The 24,827-nt window shown below is 57.8% G+C and overlaps 1 protein-coding gene across 5 annotated transcripts in view; it reads left to right on the top strand.

The window, feature by feature from the left end:
- Window positions 1–24,827, top strand: part of RBM19 (RNA binding motif protein 19) — a 131,646-nt gene that overhangs the window by 91,775 nt on the left and 15,044 nt on the right. For 2 of the 5 annotated variants that reach the window (XM_014562298.2, XM_014562297.2), the window contains exon 24: window positions 12,951–13,063. In XM_014562298.2, the coding sequence (XP_014417784.2) occupies window positions 12,951–13,048 (98 nt within the window). In that variant the 3' untranslated portion in view covers window positions 13,049–13,063. Of the gene's footprint in view, window positions 1–12,950; window positions 13,064–13,784; window positions 16,082–24,827 lie in introns of those variants that run through there. The other 3 variants (XM_014558491.2, XM_032471986.1, XM_014558488.2) reach the window with 3 other exon arrangements.

Here is a 24,827-nt window from a genome sequence, read left to right as displayed (position 1 = left end):
AGACCCTCCGCAGCACCAGGGTGGATGTCAGGGTCCCAGCAGGGAACAGACTTCACCCCAAGGGTTCGCAGGCAGAGCCTGCCACACAAAGGTGAGCAGCAGTGAGGAGGTGGGGGGGCACGGGGAGGAAGTGACGTCCCTGCGGTCCCGTGAGAGCAGGAGCCTCGGAGACCGCCACCTGGTCCCCGAGTGTGGAGGGACGTGGCCAGTGCCTCCTTCCCATGTCCTGCAGGATGCTGCGGGAGAGCAGGAGGGGTAGACCAGTTGGCTAGAACAGGTGCTCTGGAAAAGTCAGCCCTCTCACCCACCCACCCCATTGTCTGCTTGATCTCTCTGCAAACGGGGTACCCACAGCAGCCCTGAATATTCAGAATAGGGCTGCTGGCCTCCTGCCCTCCCCTCCAACCCCACCGTGCTCCTTCCCTGTGGCGAAAAATATCCAGCTCGTTTGTGTTGAAATCCGCATTGTTCAGAGCTGCCAGGGCCCTGGCAGACTGAGGGCAAGTGGGATCCATGCCCAGTTCCTCCCAACCCCTCCGGCCCTGATCTGTGCCAGGAAGGCACTCAGATCTCAGGTGGAGGCCCCGAGCCCCATTTGCCCAACCTGAGCACTGAGGCCACGACAGAGGCTCCCTGTGGAAGGTGGGCCTTGGAATGAAAGGCAGGCATCTTAACCATTCAGCCGGGCCTGGCAGGAAACTTGCTGGTGACACTGTGGCCTTTGAGCTGCCCTCGGCAACAGTGGGAGGTGGCCAGAGTGATAAAGAGGTGTTTTGGCCCAGCTGTGGCCGGTGCAATCAGCATGAGTTACCCCGCGTGACCCTACGTCTGGGGCTCAGCTCCTCCCACAGACCAGCTACTGACCTGGGAGGCCGTGGGGACGGAGTGCTGGTGGGTCGAGAGCGCCCCCCTCCCCCCGCCGCCCTGTGACCAGGCGTCCTCTCTCCTCCCTCGGTCCCTGACAAGCCTAGGTCAAGGTGGACAGCTTGATACGCAGTTCAGGCCAGATAATACTAATGACCATTATTATTATTCTGACAACCTTCATCTGTTAAGCCTTACTCCCTGCCAGGTCCTATCTGTGAGCTTTCACGGGGATTAATCCTGTGGAATCCTGAGAGGTAAATCCTCTTATTACCCTCAGTTTCACAGACAAGGAAACTGAGGAATACAGAGGGCAGACCACTTGCCCGGGGCGCCCAGCTCCTAGTGGCCGAGTCACGAGTCAGACCTGGGCTATTAGCCATCTTGCTGGCTTCGTATCCACAGGTGTGGACCGCTGCCCCTTGCGTTTCACCCCAGTATGTGTCCCCATGTCCGTTCTGTGACCTCAGGTGAGTCACTCGGCCTCATCTTTGTCATGTGTACAGTGGGATTAGGGTGCCTACCTCATAGGGAATTGGGGGGCTTACAGGAGATGGTGCCTCTAAAGCTCCGGGTGTTTAGTGAGGAGGCAGCAAGCATTACTTATCCTTCCCTCCCCTGCAAGGCGCTAATGCATCTTCCTTCTCGGGCTTGCCAAGAACACTCCCCGTTTTCCTTGCATTGCAGTCGAGCCAGGCCAAGGGAGGTTGCTCTCTGGGCAGAGGAATGAGATGTAAAGGAGAATCCTGGTTTTTATAAGCCCGGACAGAAGTCACGTGTTGTGGGGGGGAGGCGGGGATGTATGAGAATGAACATGCCCGTCTCCTAGGCAGAGCTCAGGACGGTGTGTTTGCATTCGACTCTAGATGCCACCTGGTCCCCACGCCTGGAGAATGGTCGGTGCTTGTTAGTACACAGTAGCGACGAGGAGGAGCAGGCGGCAGGCGAGGGCTGTTAAAACAGCGTTCGTGATGTCTTCCCTTCCGACACAGTTGTGGGAACTAAACAAACTCAGCACCTGGTCTGGACCTCAGTGCTTATCCAGGCTCCCCAATTAGCAGCCACAAAAGCTTCTTTCAAACTCCCCTCACCCTCTCCCCAAGGGTAAGCCTTCTGATTTCATCCACTGTCCCTGTGTCATGGCAGGGCATCAGACATTCCCTTGCAAGCTGATGTTTATGAAATACCCATCCAGTTGAATAGCCAAGAGCGGGTCTTTGAAAGTCATTCGAAAAGTTGTCCCATGGAGGCAAAGACCTTGACCCCCGACAGCGGTGATGTGATGAGGGAAGCGCAAGATGGCCCTCTTCCTCAGAACTGCCCTCCCCTCTCCCCTGTCCTCTTCCTGCCTCCCCTCCCGGCCCAGAATCAGCCTTCTCAGCTGCAACTCGGCAGCTCCCCCCACCCCCGGCAGGTGAAGTGCTATTCTTCGATGCCTTGCATGTGGGAGGGTGAACAGAGACAGCACGGAGGGAAGAAAGAGGAAAGTCGGCCACTGGCTGCGTCCTTTTCTTCCCGAATGTGTTACAAACCAGCAGGGTCGCGGCATCGAGAAGCTTTCAGGGCTCCTGGCAGCCGCGGTACCTAAGAGCGCCGCCGACAGAATATAATGGTACGGAACCTGTCCGCCCGCAGAACCCTCTGTTTTCGAGCGCGCACATCCAGGGAGGCCGGGGCAAACAGGCTTTTATTTGGCCGGGAGCGCTGCTCTGCCTCCCGGCTGTTGTCTTATTCCAGCTGGGAGGACTGATGGGCTGTGGTTAGCGGTTGCACCTTTCACCTCCGGAGCTGGGAGCGCAGACATGACCGGCATGGCAAGTGCCTGGCAGTGGCGCCGTCCCCCGCCCGCCCGCCCGGCTGAGCCTGGCCAACCTGGGATGTGAGATCTGGTACCTTCAGGCCCAGATGGGCACCCGTCCCGTTGGTCACTTGCCTCCAGCACAACAGTGCCCCCCCACCCTAGCCGGGCAGAAAGGAGCCTGACTCCTGGGGCCCTTGTCCCATCAGCCTGGCCCTCTGCTCCCCTCCCCTGTCGTTGACTTCAGGTCTCAGCCAGAGTGTCAGAGATTCGACTTTTCCCCCAGACACCTACTGTCCTCAGAGTTGCCTCGTCACACCTCCCCTCCATCGTCTCCCTGGCACTTTGTGTTCACGGGTGTGGTGGTTTAACCTCTCTACTCCCTGCAAGTCTTTATCCTCCGGGGAGCAAGGCCCTCTCTGCGTCCCCTGTCGTGACCCTGTATCTAGCACAGAGTAGGGACTCACTAACGATTGGTGGGGTGAATGAATGAACATAAATAAGAAGCGGATCGTCAGAAGGGCGCATTCTAATTGAGCATCTAATACGAAGCGGGCACTGCAAGCGCCACCTGAGTTCGTCTTGGTCCTCACCCCACAGGTAGGGAAACCAGGGCTCAGAAAAGCCAGGCAGTACGCTCCAAGCCCCACGGCTAGTTAGGCATGCAGCCACACCTGGAGCCCTGCTTGGTGTGCAGCCAGGTAGCCCTAACCTTGACCCCTGAAAGACCACTGGTCTGAAAAGAGGCAATCGTGTGACTTCTTATTAAAGATCAAATCAGGAAAAAAAAGAAAGAGGGGGAGAGAGCTTTGTCCACCTACTATGTGCAGGGGGCAATGCCAGGTGGTTTCGTATACTCAGTCTCATTTTAGCCTCGCAACCCCCTGGAGAGAGGTGCTGTTCCCAGTTTTCTGAGGTGCAAACTGAAACCCAGAGAGGTCTAGGGACTTGCCTGAAGCATACAGCTTTGCACATACAGGACGGATTACCCTATTTCACCACTCCGTAGATCCCCAGCAGTTCCTAAATTCCAAATTGTGCCCCCCTTGATCAGATCTGGGCTCCTGGTCCAGGTAGGACCATCATTGCAAATTACAGCCAAATCCAGCCTGCAGTCTGTTTTTGTAAAGACAGGTTTTTGGGGGGAACACAGCCATGCATGTTTTTCTCATAGTGTCTCAAGCTGTGTTTTCCCACTGCAAGGGCAGAGTCCAGTAGTTGTGACAGAGACCTTAAGACCTGCAAAGCCCTAAGATATTTACTGTCTCCCCTTTTACAGGAAAAGTTTACAGCCCTTAGGGCTTGTGGAATGGCTGGCCCTCTTTTATCTAAAGCCACGGGTGGCTAATTCTTCCCGTATAACCCCCCCTTTCTCAGAGACTGTATGGTTTTAGAGGCATCATAACCATACCGTCATCCCCCCAGCTAGAGCCCTCTGCATAAGCATTCCAGCTTTTCCTGGAACGGAGACCCCATTGCTTTGCTTCCCACTTCATTCATTCATTGAGTCACTCAGTCCTTCATTGATCCCCCGCTTACCAAGCCTTACTCAGCCCTGAGGACAGAGCAGTGCACAAAAGAGAAGGCCCCTGCCCTCATGGAGCTGGCATTTGAGTGGAAGAGATAAATGATAAAAAAAAAAAAGAAGAAGAAGAAGTAAATAACAAGAAAGTGCTGATGATTGCGAGCCCTGCAGAAGAAATGAGAAAGAACACCATCTCCTCCTTGAGAAAGGCGAGGGGGAGGAGAGATTCCCAGTAGGGTGGTTGGGAAAAGTCTTCCCGCGGAGTCAGGACTTCTGTGTGATGGGAAGGAGCCAGCCAGCCCAACATTCCAGGCAGTGGGAGCCACAGGGGCAAAGGCCTGGGGGCAGAAGCATGCTCATAGCAGGCCATTGCAGCCAGAGAATAAATCCAGGGTGGCGACTGGTTGGAGACAAAGCTGGAGAGGCCAGCAGGGCTCCCTGGTGGGGCCTTGTGGGGCAGGGCAGGGAGCCTGGCTTTTATTCAAGGTACAGTGGGAGGTCTCTCGAAGATTTTTAAAGGGGAGGGTGCCATGGCCTGATTCATACTCATCCTCGTGGGGCGTGCATTGTAAATGGGCAGCAATGGAAGCAGGACCCACTACAGTTGTCCCCCCAAGCCAGGGCGGCGGTCTGAGCAGGGACAGAGACCAGAGAGGTGGAATTAGGCCGGTGGATTGAGCATATGGGGTAAAAGTAGAGCTAGCCAAACTTGCTTCTGGAAGGCAGGAGGGGAATTAAGGCCAATATGGAGATTTTTGCTCGGAGCCAACAGCCACTCAGAGGGCGGCGGTGCTGCGTAATGATGAGGCCTAGGCAGCTGGGAAGAGCAGGTAGGGAGTGGGGGTGATCTGGACACGTTGGGTTTGAGACACCTATTAGGACTCCCCGTGGGATGTCAAGCAGATAGATCTATGAGTTCGGAGCTCAGGGGCGAAGCCTGGGCTGAGATATAAATTTGGAAGTCATCAGCATACAGATGATATTTAAAGCCTACAACGGTTCCCCAAACCCTCCCCCCTTCCATAACTTAATCATTCATAGGACAGAACATTTTCAAAAGATCGGGGACCAGGAGAGCCTGTTATCCCTACGCCAGCCCTTGCAAATATGCCTCCTTGATCTTGGCCGTGAAAACATAATCATCGGGCTTTAAAAAATCACAGTCAAGAAAGTTCAAGCAAGTATGTGAAGTCACAGAATTTATTATTCAAAATATCCCTCTGCCTTGGGTCTTTCCAGCTACCCGGGGACAGGACATGCCTATAAGCCCTCCTGGCCTAGGTTTTTATTCCTCCATTTGGGTGCCTGTAGTTCCCTCCTTAAGGCTTTGCTGTAGCGGCCCTTCCTCCAGAGGTGTCAAAGTCTCCAGCAGGTGAGGGGGGACTGTCCCAGATTGTAGTAAAGGTGTGCCCGCCACCTCCTTGGAAGCGGGCTGCCGCCCCTGTCCAGGGTGCTGAATTTTGTTCTTTCTCCGGCTCCCAGCCGTGTTGGTGGGCAGCACCAGGAGAGAGACTGAAATTGGAACGGAGACCTACTGTTTCTCACACACACCCCAGCTGGTGGAAGCAGAACTGGAGAGAATAAAAATCAAGAAGCAGAAATTGTCTTGGTCAAGGTGGCTCCTAGGTGGCAGCTGCTAGCAAGAGTGGAAATGGCTGGGCTGTGGGGAGGGAGCCACGTTCAGAGAGCTGAAGGTTCCTCCCTGCAGAGGTGCTGGGGAGGCCCGAGGGGCGTGAAGCAAGCTGGAGCAGGTGTCCTCCGAGTCACCCCCCTCCTCCCTCCTCCCACCCCCGTGTCCCGAGCCTCTTTGAGTGGTGTTTTGGAAATATTTCCAAGCGCTCCAGCAATATTCTACACACTCTCTTCCCCTTCCCCTGGGAGATGCTGTCCGTGCGGGGAAGGTACTTGCTCCCAATCCAGCTAAATTGTTATTGACTTGTGTTCTCTGCGTTCTGCAAACATTTCACTCAGCCGTCGCCAGCGAGGCCAGGAATCCCTGCTAGGGCTAACGGGGAAACCAGCTGTGCCGGGCCATTTCTCCTGCTCTTCCTCATCGATCACGGAATTAAACTGACAGGAGGAGAATTTCAGAGCAACTTGGGAGGGGAAGGGACTGGGCCCGGATTGGACGAGGAATCCGGGACCTGGGGACCAGAGTACTGGAAATAGGGGCAGGAGGAGGGTGGACTTGCTTCCAGGGTTGTGGCTGGCAGCAGGGGGTGGGCCGGGTTTGTTTCTGAACTGCAGGCTGGTCCAGGCCTGAGAAACCCAAGGAAAACACACAGACGGCGAGGTTGTTATTACTGCTTCATGACCACTAGTGAAACTAGTAGGGGTTTGTAGACAGAGGAGAGAGAGAAAAAAGCAGAGGCCACGCTGGTGAGCCATCAGCTGAGGACAGCCCCAGATCTTTATCTTTGCCTAGAAGAAGAAAAAAGGTGTTTTTTAAATTAGTCACCACTATTTTTATATCAGAGGATTTGATCTAAAATCAAGATTCTGACCTCTCTTTAGAAATCAGGTCTTCCTACCCCTCGTCCTGTACATGGCCCTTTTTTTTTTTTTCATTTGCTGCAGTCCACAGTCCTCCCTATAGTCACCCACCCAGACTGTTTATCTCCTTCACATCCCACTTACAGATCCTGGTACAGACAGCATCCCACCTTGGCCCTTGAGACAATGTTACCAATTCTTTCTTCTTAGCTTCTACTTCCAACCCAAGGCCTATCCCAAGAGAAGAGGGAGAGACAGCTAATGTCAACCGAGCCCCTAGAAAAGGGAAGCCCCCCCCCCAGGCCTGAGACAGGAGAGTGGGGGATGCCTTCCAGCCTTTCCTAGTTTCTTTTTCTTTTTTCCTCTGCAGTGAGTCACCTTCCCCTGCCTCCCCGGTCCGCACAGGCTGCTCCACATCTGTAACTAATGCAAACACGTGCAGGACCAAGCCCCAAAGCCCCCAGGCTTAGCCCAGCCCCACAGCCCTACCATGGGCTAAATCCACGATAATCCAGGCCAGGAGCCTTCACCAACCCTGCTGGATGGCGAGCCGCCAGTTCAGCCACCTGAAACTCCTGTGTCGTCCTGCCCAGGACACCCAGAGCAGAGAAAGGTTGACCTGCTGGCTGTACCGGGGTCCCCTGCTTCACAGGGGGCCAGAGTCCTTAGCACCTTGATTAATGACAGCAGTTGTCACAACAGGCTTTGTAGCCAGTGCCCACCCCAGGCCACTGACATCAGATCCTCTGGGGGTGGGGTCCAGGTATCCGGTTTCCTAGATGATTCTACCTGGGCCGCGGGGTGGGAATCAATAGCCTCATTGGGAAAATGGCTGATGCAGTCAGGTGGGTGCTGCCAACCACGCGGCCTCAGTCTGTTTCATACCTTTCCTGTTGAGGAGTCCCTTCCGAGGCGTCTGGGCTGGTGTCTCCCCCTGCAGGGCGGGCAGCTGAGACACAGGACCACAGGCGTGTGTGACAGGAAGGCCCCAGGACCAGCCTGATCTGAGCTCAAGGCCCCGTTGGGGGAGTCTTCCAAAAAGCCCTAGAATAGCTGTTTCCGCACCTGAAAAATGGGGAGTAACATCACCCAGCTCAGTGGGATGTCTGTAAGTCCACACCCAGCGTGCTGCCTGGGGCCCGAAGAGCTGGACCCGAGGCCCGAGGCCCCATTTAACAGATAGGAACACTGAGGAATGGAGTTAAGCAGCTCCCTTAAATCCCTCAGGTGGCAGAGGCGGGTCCAGAGCCCAGTCTCCCACCTGCTGGCTCTGAGCAAAGGGCTTTCAGGTCACACCTGGTTTCTAGCAGGACCAGCTGTGTTTTGAAAAGGCACATCCCTGAAACAGCCTTCTTGTACCCATTAGGGCCACTCATTTGACCTTAGGTGCCTGGCTGAGTGCCTTTTATCCTGTGAGCATCGAGTGTGTGCCTGCTGTAAACAGCCCCGGGGTGCAGACCCATCTGAGGGCCTGGGGGTTTTGCCCGCAGGGGCTGTGAGTCAGGAGGAAGGGGGTGCTGGGCCAGCCCAGCCTTCAGGGTGCTGGCCCCTCTCATTACGTACGCCTAGTGTCTCCAGCACCCTAATGTCCCCAGGGGTGGGGGTCGCAGGTTGCTTGTGTCCCTCAGTGGCCTGGGACAGCAGGCCACTGAGTCTGAAGGTTGTGGGGCCTTGTTCCAACCTGGAATCTCGCCCTCCACTCTCCACCCCAACCTCCTTCCTCTCCCCTCAAGGGACTAGCAGGGGAGAGAGCTGCACCTGGCCTCTCTGCTTGCCCAGGCCTCACCTGCCCTTTGTTTCAGGGGAGTAGCAAGCTCAGGGCCCTCCTGGAACAGGCAGAAAACACGGAAATAAATGCAGTCTTCCGTCTCCATGGGCAACTAGCACACAGTGCATTCGGTTACCCTTAGGTGGGGACATGGGCCCAGTGTGGCCAGATCAGCCAGATTCAGGAGAAACTAGAAATGGAGATTCTTGTGTAGCCTTTCCTGTTTTTACATGTTAGAACTAATTTTTTTTTTTTAACATTAAATGATGTCAGCAAATCTAGATGCTCTTCAGTGAACCCGCCACGTGAGGCCCTGCCTTCGGCCAGGCCGGGGGGTGCAATGAGCAGGCGCCACTATGCAGCATGCCCCTCAGAACTGTCCCCTGGGAGTCGAGGGAGCTGGGACATTTCTCCAGGGGGCTTAAATCCCTGACACTCCAGGCCTGCCCCGTGCCCATGGCCTTGTGTGCCCTTGTGGCCAGAGACACCCCTAGCCCTGCAGGTGGGGAGCCCTTAACGTGTCCCAGAGCTGCCCACTTACTCTGAAGATGGCCGCCAGGATGGGGCACCCACGGCGACCACTGCAGTTGTCCAGGGCTGGTACTGCTGTCCCCAGTTTATAGAGGAGGGAAGTGACCTGCCCACGTGCTCTACAGTAACAGCGTCCATTAATGACAGCAAGGATGGCTCACCTTAACTGAGTGCCTACTGCGTGCAGGGCACTGTTGTCAGGGCCTTCAGTAACTGCCGAGACTGAGCACAGAGAGGGGAGGCCCCTGGCCTCAGGTGGCCCATCAGGGAGCAGCCGGCTTCCATCTGATCCCTGCAGCCCGGCTCCAGCCAGCAACGCCATCAGCTCCAAACCCAGCATCCCGGGTGGTCACACCTGCCTCTTGTCAGGGTTCCTTTCGGAGTCCCCTGCTCCCCCGACCAGCCACACTCTTCTCCACAGCCCCCACCTCCTCTGCCTTTCCTCAACTTCTGCCTCCAGAACAAAACCCCGTGAAGTGCTTTCTCTTGTCCTCCCAAGCAGCCCCCAACCCGCCCGCTCGCGCATCTCTCCGCCCGCCTGTGCACGCAGGGCGACGGTGCCAGCCAGGGACAGGAGAGAGACGCAGGCTGGCATTCTGTCAAGGAATTAATTGAAAAATAAAATCATTAGATGGGAACTCCAGAAATGCAAAATGGTGGTTGGAGGGTGGTGGGGAGGGGGGCAGGACTGGGGGGTTGTTGGGGGACGGCTGAGCTTTTTGTCAAGTTAATTTCTCGGGTATTGATGTTTGGTGACATTCACTTGTTGTTTATCTTCGGGTGCAGCTGTAATACTGAAAGAAAACGCACAGCTTGTTTCGTTTATTTATTTTACACCTTTCTCCAGTTCCGCATTATGTTTGTTTGGTGAAAACCCACTGAGGCTTTTGATGTCAGGGAAATGGGATTTCAGCAGCTGTTCCCGGCAGGCAGGGCGCGCCACGTGTGGGCAGAGCCAGCGAGGGGTGCTGGGTGTCGTTTGGTGGGGACACCAGGCCCGACGTGTGCTCGGGGGGGGGGGGGGCCCGCTGGGGGCCCAGCCTGAGCCATTGCACCAGCCCCACGGGTACTGAGGGTGCCAGGCTGGTGCATGAACTCACGAATCCTTACCGCCTCCCCGGGAGGTGGATGGGTCCTGTCTCCGCCCTCAGCGTACAGATGAGGAAGCTGAGACCCAGAGAGCTGAACTGACCCACGCAAGGGCGCTGAGTGTTAAGTGGCAGAGCTGGGACCTCGGACTGTCTGGCTTTCAGGGCCCTGGAGTTGCCCTAAGGTCGCTCAGGACTTCCTCGCCCCACCGCTGTCGTGGGACCTAGCCCCATGGGCACCGGCCGCGCCCAGTCTCCCCTGGGAGCTGGGCCTCGCTGCTTTAAAGACTCCCAAGCCTGTTCCTCTTCCCCGCCTTTGCCTGCCCTACCCCCTGTGCCTGCGCAGGGCCCACCTTCCTCTGAATCGCCCCAGCACCAGGCTCTCTCCTTCCCGTCAGTCGTTTCACAGGCGTTTAAAGAGCCAAATGCCTGTGGGGCAGCGTGGGTGCTGCAGGTTCCCACCCTGGTGCGTCTCATGCCACTGGCCTCCCCTCGGACCCCAGGCCAGCCCTGGCCCAGGGGAGGAGGGACCCACTGTCCCAGGAGCTAAGCCCCCACCCCATTGTTAGCGGCCAGGAGGGGCGACAGTGGCAGGCCCACAGGCCCGATTTTGCTCGCTGCTCTTCTATTTCCCAGCTCCTGTTACCTGCCCACAAATTCAGTTTCCAGCGGCCGTTGTGCACCTCCAGAGCCCAGCAATTATGAGGGAACAGAGCACCGAGGAGGGAGGAATGGAGGGAGGGAAGTGAGTGTCTGCGCCGCGGGCGGCCGCCCCTGTCCCAGCCCATCCCGTCCCCTCTCCCTGCTCATGACTGACGGCGACGACGGCTAGGATGCCCAGCCCGAGGCTCCGAGCGCCTCCCACACCTCCTCACCCTCGCCGGGGGGCCAGCCCCACCGTGTGCCCTCTTCCCACCCCGCTCCTCATCCCCTTGTTAGACAGAGGCCCCGGGGCTCCCACTAGGTAGCAGGCAGTGCGCTGAGGCAGGGGCACGGCCACGAGTGGGACGGCTCTGTCCCACAGCAAAGAGACGCCTGCTGTGTGTCGGAGGTGCGAAGTGCTACGAAGCCGGGAGGGGGCTGGAGATGGGGGTCCTGGAGACAGTGGCTGGGGACTCTCTCTGAGGAGGGGACTTGGAAGCAGGCGTGAGCCAAGGGGGTTCTTGTGCCACCAGGGTGGAGGTCTCGAGGCGGGAGCGCACTTCACAGGCCTGGGGAGGGGCCAGCCAGGCGATGCCCCGGGATTGCCTCCCTGTGCCAAGCAGAGCTCCCGGAGCAGGAGTACCTGTTCTGGAAGGATCTCTCTGGCAGCTGTGTGGGAAATAGATGGCCGTAAGGATGAAGGCAGAATAGGGAGTCCGGTGAGAAGGCGGGAGTGCTTGGGTCAGACAGGTAGCCGCGGAGAAGAGGCGGGCCAGTGTCGGGTCAGCTTCGTAGGAATGAGCTGAATAGCCTCAAAGAGGCCAAGTTGCTTGCCCAGGACCACCTGGAAGAGACCTGAGATTCTCCGTCTTGAGGGCAAATGCTGGGCTGGGCTCTGGGGAGACCCCCTTGCCTGCAGGGAGCCCCCAGCCCAATGGGGAGATGGTGGCCAAGGGTCACAGGGTGCTTTGTTCCACCTGAAGGACTTCACAGAGGTGTTGTTTGAGCCAGGGAAGGAGAGGAGATCAGGACATCTCCAGCGGCCTCCATACAGGCCCAGTGTTGTCTGGGGGTGAGGTTGACCATTATGAGTGGTTAGACTAGCAGAGGGACTGACAGAGTCAGTCTCACCCCAGAGCTTAACCTGCCCCCACCCGCTTCCCTTCCTGGAGGTCCGAGGGGACCAGCACCCTCTCCAGCCTCCTTTGTCTCCCTGGAGCTCTCTGGGCAGCGCTGGAGATGTGTATGAAAAATGGAGAGACTGTGGGCTTTGGTGTGGCTTGGACTCAGATCCTGCCTTCACGACTTCCTAGCTGAGTGCCCTTAGACTAAACCTGTCTGTGCCCAGTTCCCTCACCGGTGAGAAGTAATAATAACATCTCCGTATGGGATTGTTGAGAAGACGGTGAGCCGAAGCACAGAGTAGACAATCAGTAGCATTTGGGGCCCAGAGGAAATCTATTTTGCTGAACCCACCATGCTCTTCCACACTGTGCCTCTGCATCCCCATCGCCTCACAGAGAACTCCTCTGAACTCTTCAAAGCCCAAGTCAAATAGCCCGTCTTCTCGAAGGCCACCTCTAATTGCTATTCCCTCCATGCCTCCTCTGGAATCCTTGAGCACCTAGTCACCCTGCCTTTCCTGGACACCTGCTGGAGGCCAGCCGCCCACGATACTGTTAGAGTCTGTCATGCCCAGAAGACAGGGCAGCTTCCGCTCGCTTCCCCAGCTCTCACTTGACTCAGCCTCTCTGGAGGCTGTGGCTCCTCCAACACCAGGCAGAGCTCCGTTAACCTCCAGCCTGCTGGGTGGGGTCTTCCTCCCTCCCTTTCTACATGGAGCCCTTTCCTGGGTGGGTGGAAGGTGGGGAGGGGTTGGCCGACAGAACAGGAGCGTTCCGGGGGCTGGGAGTGGTGAAGCTGGAGACTGAGCCTCAGTATTTCTCTCTCTTCCTGTTTTCTCATCCCCTGTCCTTCATCCCTCCTGTCCCTCATCCTCTGATTCTCCCTCCCCCCGTTTCTTGTCTCATTTCTGTCTCCCTCTCCTCCGTGTCTGTGTCTCCACTCCGGTCTCTCATCACCACTCCCCTCTCTTCCATTCTCCAATTTCTTCCCCCGGCCCCCTCCCCATTTTGCTCTTCCCTCCCTCTTCCCTCCCTCCCGCTCTGTCATCTCTCTCTTCCTGCTTCCCAACCCTCTCTGCTGTTCTTTTCTCCTCTCTTGCCATCTGGGCTCCCACAGAGCCCCCGAAGAAAAAGCGGTCTGTGGTGTTGGATGAGATCCTGGAGCAGCTGGAAGACAGTGAGAATGACGGCGAGGAGCAAACCCTTCAGCTGTGAGCTGGCACCGGGCGGGTATGTGGCTCCAGGGCCCCAGGGACGGGGGACAGCCGCTCCGGCTTCTGTGCTCCCCATCTTGGGGGCCGAGGGGCAGCGCCGCCTGGTGGGGCGGGAGCAGCAGGCAGCCCCACCCTCCGCCGATCCAAGGTCGGGGGGGACGATGGCCTTAGCCCACTGCCTGGGCATCCCAGGCCCCGGATGCCTGGCGAGCACCAGCAAACGCTGACCGTGCCTGCTCTGTGCCCGGGACTGGAGGGCTGGAGAGCAGGCAGGGTGCAGCCACCCCGGGGAGTCCCTCACCCAGCACGAGGACCTGGAAGCAGCCACAGACCAGTTCCCCCTTCCCCACCCTCCGCCGCATCCAGCCCAGCTGTTGGCTGTTCTCACATGAGTCCTCCCACTTCCTCCTGCTCCCAGCAGCCCTGAGACGCAGACAGGGCCCCATCCTGCAGGTGGGAAGGCCGGGGTATGGAGGGATTTCGGGGCTTGTGCCCCACTGCCGCCAACCTGGGAACAGTAACCCCGGTGAAGGCAGCTGTATGGAGCTGGGCGCTCTGGGGACCCCAGCCGAGTCACCTAACCTCCCAGGCCGCAGCCTCCTCCTCACTGACTGGTTCCCACTGCACAGGGCTTTAGAGAGAATGAGAAACAATAATCCCTGAGGAACGCCAGGCACCGTGCCAAGTGTGTAGGGCCGGCTCCAGAAGCTTCCATCCTTGCTCCCCCCTCACCACAGGGCTGCTGAGCTGGAGTTCCCACCTCGTCTGCCCAAGGGACTGCCCACAGCCTCAGACGTGGCCTCAGTCCTGTCCCATCCCTGCCACGTGGGACCGTGAGCCCTGGGTTAGTCACCAGAGCATCCTCCGTCTGCACTGACCAGAGCCGCTCACGAAGCACCAGTCTCTGAGCCCAGACGCCAGTCTCGTTGGTTGAGCTCAGCTGTGTCACTAACGGCGGACACCCTCTGCTCACGGGCTGGGGGCCCCGTGAGGTGCAAGGCCGTCCCCGGCCCTGGCAAGCAGTGTCCCAAGGCTTATCCCAGACTTGGGGCACGCATGTGCCCACATCTACTCCCGCCTGGAGATCTGTGCCCAGCGCACGCCAGGAGACAGGGCGATGAGGAGGAAAGAGCTGCAGCCCGTCTGCCCTGGGTCTGAACCCCAGCCCGGCCGTCCCCAGCTGTCTGGCCTTGGACCAGCAAGGTCCCCTCTGACCCTCAGCTTCTCTTTCTCTAAGATGGGGGTGATCTTGTGCCTACCTCAGAGACCGTGCTTGGACTACATCAGTCACTCCAAGTAAAGCCCAGAGCAGATACTCACCAGCATTTCTGTTTACTTCTTCGTTTGGAACAGCTGGAGGGGGTCTGAGTCGGAGCCCAGGGATGTGTGTCAAATTTGGTCTGTATGTTTTTCTGGGAGGAGGTTCCAGTCCACGTCAAGCAGCTTTCAGAGTGGCCTGGAATCCAAGCAAGACTGCACAGCACTGACAGCCCTGCGAGAAGGAGCATCGTCCCTGTGGGGCAGGTGCTCCCTGGTCAGTCCTGGCGCATCCCTGGGACTTGATGGAAGTGACAGGCACAGACCCAGCGCGGCTCACCCCCAGTTTGTATCAGTAGGGCGTCCCACTGACGTCAGACCACAGCTCTGGATGGAGGCCCTCAGGTGACCAGGCTCCCAAGTTGCCGTGAGTCTCAGAGACGATGGGGCTGGGGTCCGCCCCTCCCTCTCCACTGCTTGGCCTGTTAAGGGCCACGTGGGTTCATCTGGTTAAATAAGATCCAGACCGTGGGCCTGGCAGGAAGGAGGCAACACTGGCACCTGCTTCACTGACCCAGGTGACAGCACTAGAACGTCCCCAGAGCAGGATTCGCCACCTCCTGGGGTCGGTGTGCCAGCTCGGGCTCTGGGTTCCTGGTAACCATCCACCACTCACTAGCCTCGCGAGGGCGGGCCAGTGACTTACCCTCAGTCTTCTCATCTTTAAAGTGGGAGGAACAGCACCTCCATCGCTGGGGTGTTAAGAGGCCCAGAGGACCCCCGACCCTGCAGGATGTGACTCCATCTGACCCCAGGGCCTCGGTCTGTCTGTGACCTTCACTCATGCTTTACTGCGTTCCCTGTGTCCAAAAGAAAAAGCAGGCGGGCCGCAGGCCGAGCCCAGGGGAAGCTCAGGACCAGCAGGGGATCCAGAGGGGTGGGAAGCTAAGGGCCTGAGGCTGACAGGAGGGAGAGCCCCCAGCCACTCGCAGGGGGACCGTGTCCCGTTCCCTCCCACCTGCCTTCCCCAGCCTGGCCTCTGCACCCCTGCCCCCCAGGGGCTCACTGGGTGGAGGGCTCACACCCATAACCAAACAGGAGCAACCACTTCAACACCCCTAGAGATCTTGGGGCTCCCGGCCATCCCACCTTCATGCCACACCTGGCTGTCACAGAGCAAGCAGCGGACTCCACCCTCACCCAGGAGCACTGCGTTCTCCATGCAGCCAGAGGGCTCCAGTGGGACCCATGAACTGGATCGTGGCAATTGTAGCTTAAAACACTTCAGCCCGCCCCCTGCCTGGCCTCACATGCACACTTAGAATGAAGTCACACTCTTCACTGAGACAGGAAGGCTCTCCCTCATCTGACCCTGCCCTTGCCCTTCATGTACTGTTCCCTGACCTTTGCAACACAGTCCCACCCCAGGGCCTTTGCACTTGCTCTTTCCCCTGCCTGGGACACCCTCCCCCCCACTTTTTTCCTGACAGTTCCCTCCCACAGCCCTGCCATTTAGAGATCTTGGTTTAAATTCCCCTCCCTCGCTCAGAGAGACAGCCCCCGGCCACCTTATCCAGAGGAGACACACTCAGCTCCTCTCTCAGACCCGGCCCCCATCCCCACAGCCCTCCTTGGATGGTCCTGTCCCTTTCAGCCACAGCACCTGGCGCAGGGGATGGCCTGGAGTTGGAACAGTTGTCCCGAGCCCTGTCCTCACGCCTTTGAAAGCAACTCTTTTAACAGGAGCTATTAAAGCTAGCAGCATTCTTATTTGTCATTATCACCTTCATTATTGCTGTTACTCTGAAATGAAGTGAAGTGTAGCTCGGTAATAATAAAGTAGAGCCAGGTACTTAGCCTGGCCCAGAGCAGGGCCCGTCTGGGAAAGACGGCCCTTTGAGGAAGAAGTACTGCGTGAAAGCATTTTAGGAGAGAAGCGCCCGTCCAGTGTGTGCTGGATGAACTGGGGAGACTCCGGGCCTTTGAGTCAAGGCAGGGGGGAGACTGATGGACACTGTTTCACCAGGGCAGTGGGGCACGGAGGAGCTTTCTGGGAGGGGGCTTCAGTTGAGTTTGAGTGATGATAGGTTGTCCATGGCCCCAAACCACCAGAAGACCTAGGAGAGGAGTTCCAGAAATAATGCACGGAGGTCGTGGCTGAGGAAGGGTGAGCCTTCTGATCCTCGTGTAGACGGGAGCCGGGCCAGGAGACAGGCTCACCCCTTCTCAAAGGCATCTGTGACCCCCGAACGGTCCAGAGAGAGCTAGGAAGAGCACGTGATGGGGGCTGGGCCGGAGCAGGCGCCCGGGAGCGGACAGGGAATGCAGAGAGCCGGGGGGGCCCTGCACCTGGACGAGGCCTCTGGGCTCAGGGTGTTCAGGAGTGGGGCTTGGGTGGCAAGGGGAGACCTGGAGTGGGCGGTTCCCAGAGTCGGGAGCTGGAACCCAACTTGTGCACCACACGGCCAGCCCCTGCCTGCTCTGACCCTCAGGGCCTGACTCCTGCAGGTGTTTTCCCGGGCTCTCCTGCCCACAGCTTCTGGTTTGAGCAGAGGTGAGCGGCAGCGGGTGTCTGGGGGCTGGCGGAGCAGAGAAGCCAGGGCATTCCTCCCCCTCCCCCTGTCCTGGGAGCCCGGGACTCTGGTAACACCACTGCCTCCCCGAGGGCCCCCATTGGGGGGTGTTGTCGCCCACTGGCTTCTGCCTGTCCGCCCCTCCAGCTCCTGTGTAATGAGCTCCCCACCTGAAACTCCCCCATGGAACTAATGGCCTGTCAGGCACAGCCAGGAAGCAGAGGGAGCTGGTGAGGCCTGCTTGCTGGGCTGGTGGGAAGAGGGGCTTGGCGGTGACCTCGGGGAGGGAGAGAGGGCAGCAGAGTTGGGAGGACAGGCGTTTGGTTGGATTGTGCACGTTGGGCCCCAGAAGGCTGAGCAAATGGAGACCCGGGAATTGCAGAGGCTTGTAGGGGGTGGTGAGCTAAGGGCATGAGACCCCTGAGGAGGGAGGGGAGCGAGTGTGCACGGCTGGGCTGGGCTTGGCGAAGGAGGAGAGGCAGCCGAGGCCCCGGGCCTGGTGGGGAGGGTGCTTCGCCGACACCTCTGGATGGGAGAGGGTCCCCGTCAGTGCGGGAGGGGGACAGGTGGTCAGGCGGGAGGGCAGAGGTGAGCGGCAGTGACATACAGTGAGGGGAAGGGCACAGGCCCTGATTCCAGGAAGGCCTGGGTTGCGATCTCAGCAACACCACCCACTGCCTTCGTGACCTGTGGCAAAAGTCTTGGCATCTCCTGCCTTGATTCTCCTGTCTTTAAAATGGGTGGAAGAAGAATTGCAGCCTCAGGGGGTTTTTGTAAAGGCTAGGTGGGAGCTCATGGAGGGAAGGCGCTTAGCAGACTTCTGTATCTAGTGAACGCTGAATCAATGGTGGTGGTGGTCATTGCGGCCTCATTATTATTACTATTCAACAAATAGGAAAGCTTATGAGACTACCCCCAGGAAATGCCCAAGGAAGTCAGACCCTGGCGTGTACACGACAGGCCTGCTGGGCACCCCCCACCGGAGGCACAGGCAGAACTAGGAGTCACCAGGAGGTGGGTCATGGTGGAAAGGAGTCCCTGTATCCAGGAAGGCAGCCTGGAGGGGGTGCCCTCTGCCCAGCAGCCCCAGAGCGGGCCAAGCAGGCGCGTGGTTTACCCCATTGCTCCCTGCACAGAGCCAGAGCCAGGCTCAGGGTGGCCCATGGCTGCCGAGGTGCAGCTGGGAACAGGGGAGCCCCTCCCCCAGAAGCAGCTGCCCCCGTGTTGCTGTGCTTGTCCCCAGCCCTCTCCATCCTGGGGTCACCTGTGGGCAGGGGTACCCCAGGCCCAGGCCCCCTGTGTCAGTGCTCCTAGGCCAGTCCACAGACCCGAGCCTTTTAGAGACGGTCCTCATAAGCTCCCTGCCGGCCAAGGCCCTTGGCCGTGGGTGGACCCCTGGGCGTGAGGTCTGCCTCCTTCCTCCGGGGAAACGCAAGCTGGCCCCTCCGTTCGGTTTGCACACTGTGCGGGGGCTGGCATGGAGGATGGTGAGACCAGAGTGAGCTCAGATCTCAGTGGAAGCGCCTTGACCCTGGGAGGGCCCCAGGCATTTTGTGGCTTCTCGGAAAGAAGAGGAGGAAAGGGCCCAGGCCAGAGGCAGAGAGGCTGGCGGAGTAAATCCTCAAAGCCAGCAGCCACCAATCCTCACCTCCCTTCATTCACTCACTCACTCATTCATCAAAGACTAGGTGTCCCTGTGTGCTCGGCAGGGCACTGGGTACCCGGGATGCAAGGACAGGGACCCTGGATCCATACAGGGGTCTGTCTCCCGGGCTTGGAGACCTGCGCTTCAGACAGAAGACAATTTCCAGCGGCCTTTGCCCCCGTGTTTTTCCTCCTTTCCTTCTACCGCCTGCTTGGGCTCTTTTGTCTTTTGTGGCAGGGCCCGTCCCTCCCAGCGCCCGTCTGTGCTCCGCAGCATCTAGGAAAGGATTAGTGCAAGCTGAGCATGCAGGCTTTGGTGAACAGAGCTGAGTTTGGTTTCAACATCTAATTCAATTTGTTCTGCCGAGATTGAAATATGAAATGGTTGCCAGTCAAACGTTCAAAGGACGGCGAAGGGAGAGTGAGCTCCTGCTGAAATTTAAATTTTAATGAAAATGACTTTAACCCTTTGGCACAGCTTGCAGAAACGGAACGCACACTCCCATCCCCCGGAAAAAGCCTCACCGGCCCTCTTGCTTTGCTGAGCATCTCTAATAATAGGTGATCATTTTATTTCAGCAGTATTAATAGTAACAGATTAATAGAATCCTTGCTTAATAGTAATTTGTCCTCCCATATTGCCCTGGCCATTGAGGTAGGCGCCTTCCCCTAGCTGGCTCTTCCAAGCCCTATGCCGGACAAGCCAGGCCCCCCTTAGATACCTGAACCCTTACACCTGAGCGCCTCCCAGCACCTGTCACAGCTGTGAATGGTTGTCTGTGTTGTGGTTTCCTGTCTGTCCTTCCTCCCTGGATTGTAAGCCCCAGGAGGGCAGGGTCCATGCCTGTTTTGTGCGGCACCGCATCCCCTGTGCCTGGCAGGTGGGAGATGCTTGGTAAATATTTGATGGCGGAACGAACGCTCCCCACTTTATCCTCCCAGCAGCCGTGGGAGATAAGTTTACGGGATGCACAGAAGTGGAGCCTTAGTGGGGCAGACGACATTCTCCGGGTGACACAGCACAAGGGGCTGCCACCAGGACTGGTGCCCAGCTCCGGGGAATGGGAAGTCCGAGTTCCCAGCCTCCATCTCTCCGGGACAGCGGGGGCAGCACGTGCAGGCGGGGGAGCCCAGCCCTGTGCTGGCGTTAACACACGCCCTCCTCTCTGCTCACCCCTGCGCCGCGGGCGGTGCTGCTGCCCCCATTCTACAGAAGAGGCGCTTGAGGCTCAGGAAGGGAGGCCGGCGTGTGCCGGAACTCAAAACCTAACCTCAGAGTGGCTTGAATGAAAGGCACCCAATCATTTTTCCCCTGTTGAGGCTTTTCCTGCTTCCGTACCTGCTTGCCATGAACCCCTCATGTGCTTTTTGATTTTGTTTTTAATACCATCAAATGCCATCAATCCCCTGTGCACGGGTACATGTTGGGGCTCCATGTGGCTGTGGAAGGCGCTGCCTTGCATCCTGGGCTCCAGGGTAGAGAGTGGGGGTGATGGGGCGTCCCTGAGACTCCCAGAGGACTGTCATCTCCCGAAGACAGAGCCCGTGGCTTCATCCCTGGGGGCCCGTGTTGCTGCAGAGCCCAAGGAAAGGTCTGAACCTAAAACCCCCGGGTGCATGCACCCCACAGATGTTTGCTGAGACTGGTGTGGCCCAGGCCCGGCCCTGGGGGCTGGGGACGCCACGCCTGGTCTCAATGGAATTTGGGGAGACAGCCAGCAGATGTCTCCTCTGATGTTTTGTCCTCTGAGGCTGCTTTCTGTATGGGGCATCTGGAAGGGACGAGTGAGCATGCCGCTTGGCGGGGCCAGGGAGAGGGGGGCGGGGGAGCAAGGCCCCCAGGTGGGCTGGGTGGGGCCTGGGACAGAGCAGGGCAGACTCTTGCTGGCACCGTGTTGAGACCTGACTGCAGAGGGGCAGGGCCCTTGCTGTAATCCAGGGGAGATGTGATGGCTCCGACCAGTGGAGGGGAGGAGGTGACAGGCGGTCAGGTCCTGGCTGTATCCAAGGTGGAGCCCCGGGGGGCTGTGGGCCATGCGGCGCCATGGTCTGGGACCTTAACCCGGGAAGAAAGAAGTCAGCATGTGCTCAGACAGGCCAAGTGCAGGAGCTGGCTCAGAGGGAAAGCAGGAGTTGAGTTTTTAAGGCGTTGAGTTGGAGGTGACCGTCAGCCATCTGGTGGAGATGGAGCACTTCCTGGCGGACGGACATGTCTCCAGTTCGGAAGGGAGGGCTGGACCAGAGGCGTAGTGGGAAATTGTCTATTTTTCTTTACGAAATTAAAGAAGCAGCGTTGGGACTCACAGCCCCAGGCAGGCAGAGCTGGGATGTCCTAGCCCAAAGCTCACAAGTGCCCAGTCCATTTTGAAGCCAGTTTTAGATGCTTCCAAACTCTTTTGGCCACAAGACCCCTTTTTCCAAACAAAAGTCTTATGCAAAACCCAAGTGTAGAAAACAAAGCAGGGCTGCTCTGTTCAGAGTCAGGGTGCGAGGCTGGACACCCACGTGTTCATCCCCAACCCAGCACATGAGTGGTTTGAAACACTGATCGAAACATGTCTCATGAACCACGGTGCGCAGGCTTCCGTGGTACAAAAGATGTTTTAGACAACCCATAGAATTTTTTTTTAAATTAAAGTATAGTTAGTTTACAATGCTGTGCCAAATTCTGGTGTACTGCATATTTCAGTCGTACATAGCAGCCCACAGACTTTTTTTTTAATGTGAGTTTATGTTCATGTGTGTATTACAAATATACAGCTAGTTTATCAAGCCTATGGTTTTGCAAGTTCCAAGGAGGAGGTGAAAAATAGTGGATTTGTGTAAAGAAAATGATTAAGAACATGAATGTAATACAAAGAGGTGGTCAAGAAGGGACGTGAATGATCTAAGCCAGGGCTTGGCAGACTGCGGCCCGTGGTCCAGATCCAGCTGCTGCGTGTCTGTGTCAATAAAGTTTTATTGGCACACAGCCACGCCCATTGGTTCACATATTGCCTACGGCCACCTTCCTGCTGCAGCAGCAAAGCTGAGTAGTTCGGACAGAGGAGGATGTGTGGCCGGCAAAGCCTGAAACATTTCCCGTCTGGCCCTTTACATCGAGTTTGCCAAGCCCTGATCTAAAGCAAGCCCCTCTAATTTTACCTCTCAGGAAGCCAGAGTCAGAGAGGGGGCATGGCTTCCCCAGGGTCACACCGTGGCATTGCTGCCCGTTCTGTGCTCTTCCTGTCCCTGCCACCCAGCGAGCCCTGTACGCTTGCATTCACTGTGTTATCCCGTCCCCCCCCCCAGCTTTAGGGGTGCCCCCCATGCCCCAACAGGCTCTGGCCATCACCCACCACCCCAGCACATGCCCTGAGCCCAGGGCCTTCTGGCTCAGCAGCAAAATGAAAGGGGTCCTACTATCCAATTAGAGCTTCGCCAGAAGCCAGGGCTGCGTCCCCTCCAGCTTCTTTAATAGACCCCACTTCCCCTTAATTGCAGCTTTCACGAAAACGATCCACTGGGGCCGCAGCGCCCCATCCTTGGGCTCAGGCCAACAGCAGACATTTCTCTGTAGTTGTGCAGATTTTCTGACGGCAGCTGCTCCTGCCTTCCCCGGGAACTGTCAGGAGCCCTCTCTTCTCCCGGTCCCCCCAAAAGATTCCAGGCGATAGTATCGCCGCCACCTCCCATGTCTCTGTGTCGCCCCGCAATTTATGAGGCGAGTCTCTGCTGAGACAAGGCAGGGGCTGCCACTCTCATTGCCCAGGTGAGGAAACTGAGGCTTGAGGTCTGAAGCGAGCCACCCATGGCTGACTCTCCAGGAAGGTGCTGGGACAAGTCAGGCCCCCGTCCCTCCACGCACAGACACTGGCCACGGCCCCAAGTCACAAGTTTTGGCTTCTTAGGAGAAGGAACAAAGCTAGAGAAGCGTTGGGCTCCACCTAAGACATAACTGGAAACACTGGTTCCGAAATGCCTCTCAGACTGTACTCCCCATAGGAGCTGGGGTGTGGGCTGAGTGGGCTGGTCCAGAGCCCTTAACCCCCCTCCAGTATTTCCATTCTTGGGTTCGGTTGCCCAGCGCTCACAGTATGTGTCTCACTGCAACAGTCCCAGCTGGAGATCTTTCATAGACCCTGAAACGCTAGTCAGCTTCTTTACCTGGTGCTCAACCAAAGACCAGCAGCCCCCTCCAAAGCCAGGGACACAGCCAGCCGTGGTGGCCTTGCAGATGGACAGTGACAGACCCAAAGCTCAGTGGTTTAAATCAGATGGACGCTGACTTCTCTCACATGACATTGGGAAGGTAAGCGGGGCTAGTCCTACAGGGTGCTGCACAGTGGCAGGGAACCGGCAGCCTCTGAATTGTAGCTTTGCCAGCCCTCCAGGCTTATGTTATCACACAGCCCAGGACGGCTCCCACTGTGCAGGACCCGGCCAGCAGGAGGGGCACGGACCAGGAGAGGACCTGCCCTGCCCTCTGGGGACACAGCCTGGACCATCTCGCATCACTTCTGCCAGCATCCCTTTGGCCAGAACAGAGTCACATGATCAAGCCTGCCTTCGGGGAACGCAAGGAAGGAGCCTTTCTCCTGGGAGGCCATCTGCCCCATGAAGACAGGGAGGTCCTCTTGCTGCAGGAAGCAGAAGACCTTGCAGTCAGGCTGCTGCCAGGGGTCATTGTCAACATCAGTTTGACTGTCCCTGATTTTTACCTTTTGAGCCGACTTTAGAACTTAACCCCACATGAGTAGCGTGCAAAGGTCCAAAAATATGCTTCCATGGATTCTTAATCCAAGAATTTGGTGAAGGGGTTTAAGACCCAGACACCCAGTGTCTGAAAGTCTCTGGAGAAGCATGTGGCTCTGTTGCTTACACGCGGGGACAGGTTTGCTTACTGCCCTGTTCGCCAAAGAAGTCGCCTGATAGAGCCCACAGTCAGCGAGGGAGGAGACCAGCAAAGGGCATGGATGTGGGGGAAGGAGGGGGTGCAAATCAGGCAGTGCCGTCAGCATCCCACACACGTCTTAACGTAGCTCACGCCCATCCCTTCCCTGGGCACCATCTCAGCACCAGCCCCCATCTGGCCTCGATGATCCGGACACCTCCTCTCCCACTTCCCCCGCCCCCTCCCGCTGGTTCCTACCCGCTCGTCCTTCCCGTCTTGACGCCATTTCCTCTAAGCAGCCCCCCCACCCCGGCCACCCAAGACTCAGGGGCCCCCCTCTGGTCCTCCAAAGGTCGTCACTGCCGCAGGGCTTCCTCCTGCAAAGAGTGTGTGTGCTCTGTCCCCAGGTGGGAGCCTTTGAGGGCAGGGACCGGGGCTTGTCCACAATAGCAGGCACAAGGCAAGGGAGCGGCGGAGGGGGGGCGGTCCCCTCGGTATTTGCTGGAATCCAGGTCACCCCTGGTCCGGCCTCTGGAGAAGCAGGCCATCCAGAGACTTATTGCCAAAACCAGGAACATCCTAGCCAGCCAGGTGAGTCCAGCCCCCTCGAGGAGTCTTCTCACTTCAGGAGCGGTCATGCTGCCAAGGGACCCAGATGGCACTCGTCACGCCTCCAGGCGACCTCCTCCTGCTGAAGGGGCCTGTGTTCTTTGTCCTGTGAGCATCACAGCCAGGCGGGCCCCAGCACTTCCCCGGGGGTCACTGGCAGAGTCCCTCCAGCAGGGCAGCATCAACCCCAGTCCTCCTCATGGAAGGGGAGCCGCCCCCACCCCGCAGTGCCCTGAGCAGCCCGTGCCTTGGACGTGGTTCCCATCCCCCCCAGTTCTAGAGAAGCCCCAGGGCTCTTCAACAGCCAGTGCGTTCACCGTGGTTACCGAGACTCAGTCCGTTTTTTCTGGGAAACGTCTGAATTTAGAAATCGGAGTTTGGGATTCAGCCTCATTTCTCTGCATCCCGGCTCCTCTCCGATCCCTCAGCCTCCCTGCTCTGACTTTGGAAGCCCTGAACCAGGGACAGGTGGCACCACCTCGCCTGGCCCTGCCACCCAGCTGGCAAGTGCCCGTTTTGGGGGGTTGGGGGGGTAGTTGCAAAGCCGGCCCTCCTTGTTCCTGCTCGGAGAGGCCAGACTCGATCTGTCTACTGTTCTAGAAAGCAGTCCCAGCTCCCGCACCTTTCTTCTGTTCAGCTGAGTAGCCGATCCTCGTAGAATATAGACCGATCTCTGTGCTTTCAGCCCCTGCTCAGCAAAGCAGTTTTTCAGCATGGAGAGGGACGGGGGAGTGGGAAGCGGGTGCCGTCAGCATCTGTACGTTCCAAGCTGACCATCAATATTTACTTTCGTGGCATCTTGCCTGGAGCAAAAGCCCCCCTTG

This window comes from Camelus ferus, chromosome 32 (genome assembly GCF_009834535.1).
Source record: "Camelus ferus isolate YT-003-E chromosome 32, BCGSAC_Cfer_1.0, whole genome shotgun sequence".
In the NCBI taxonomy this organism is placed as follows: Eukaryota; Metazoa; Chordata; class Mammalia; order Artiodactyla; family Camelidae; genus Camelus; species Camelus ferus.
Note: the sequence above shows the minus strand (reverse complement) of the source record. Positions and strands in the feature narration are given on the sequence as shown.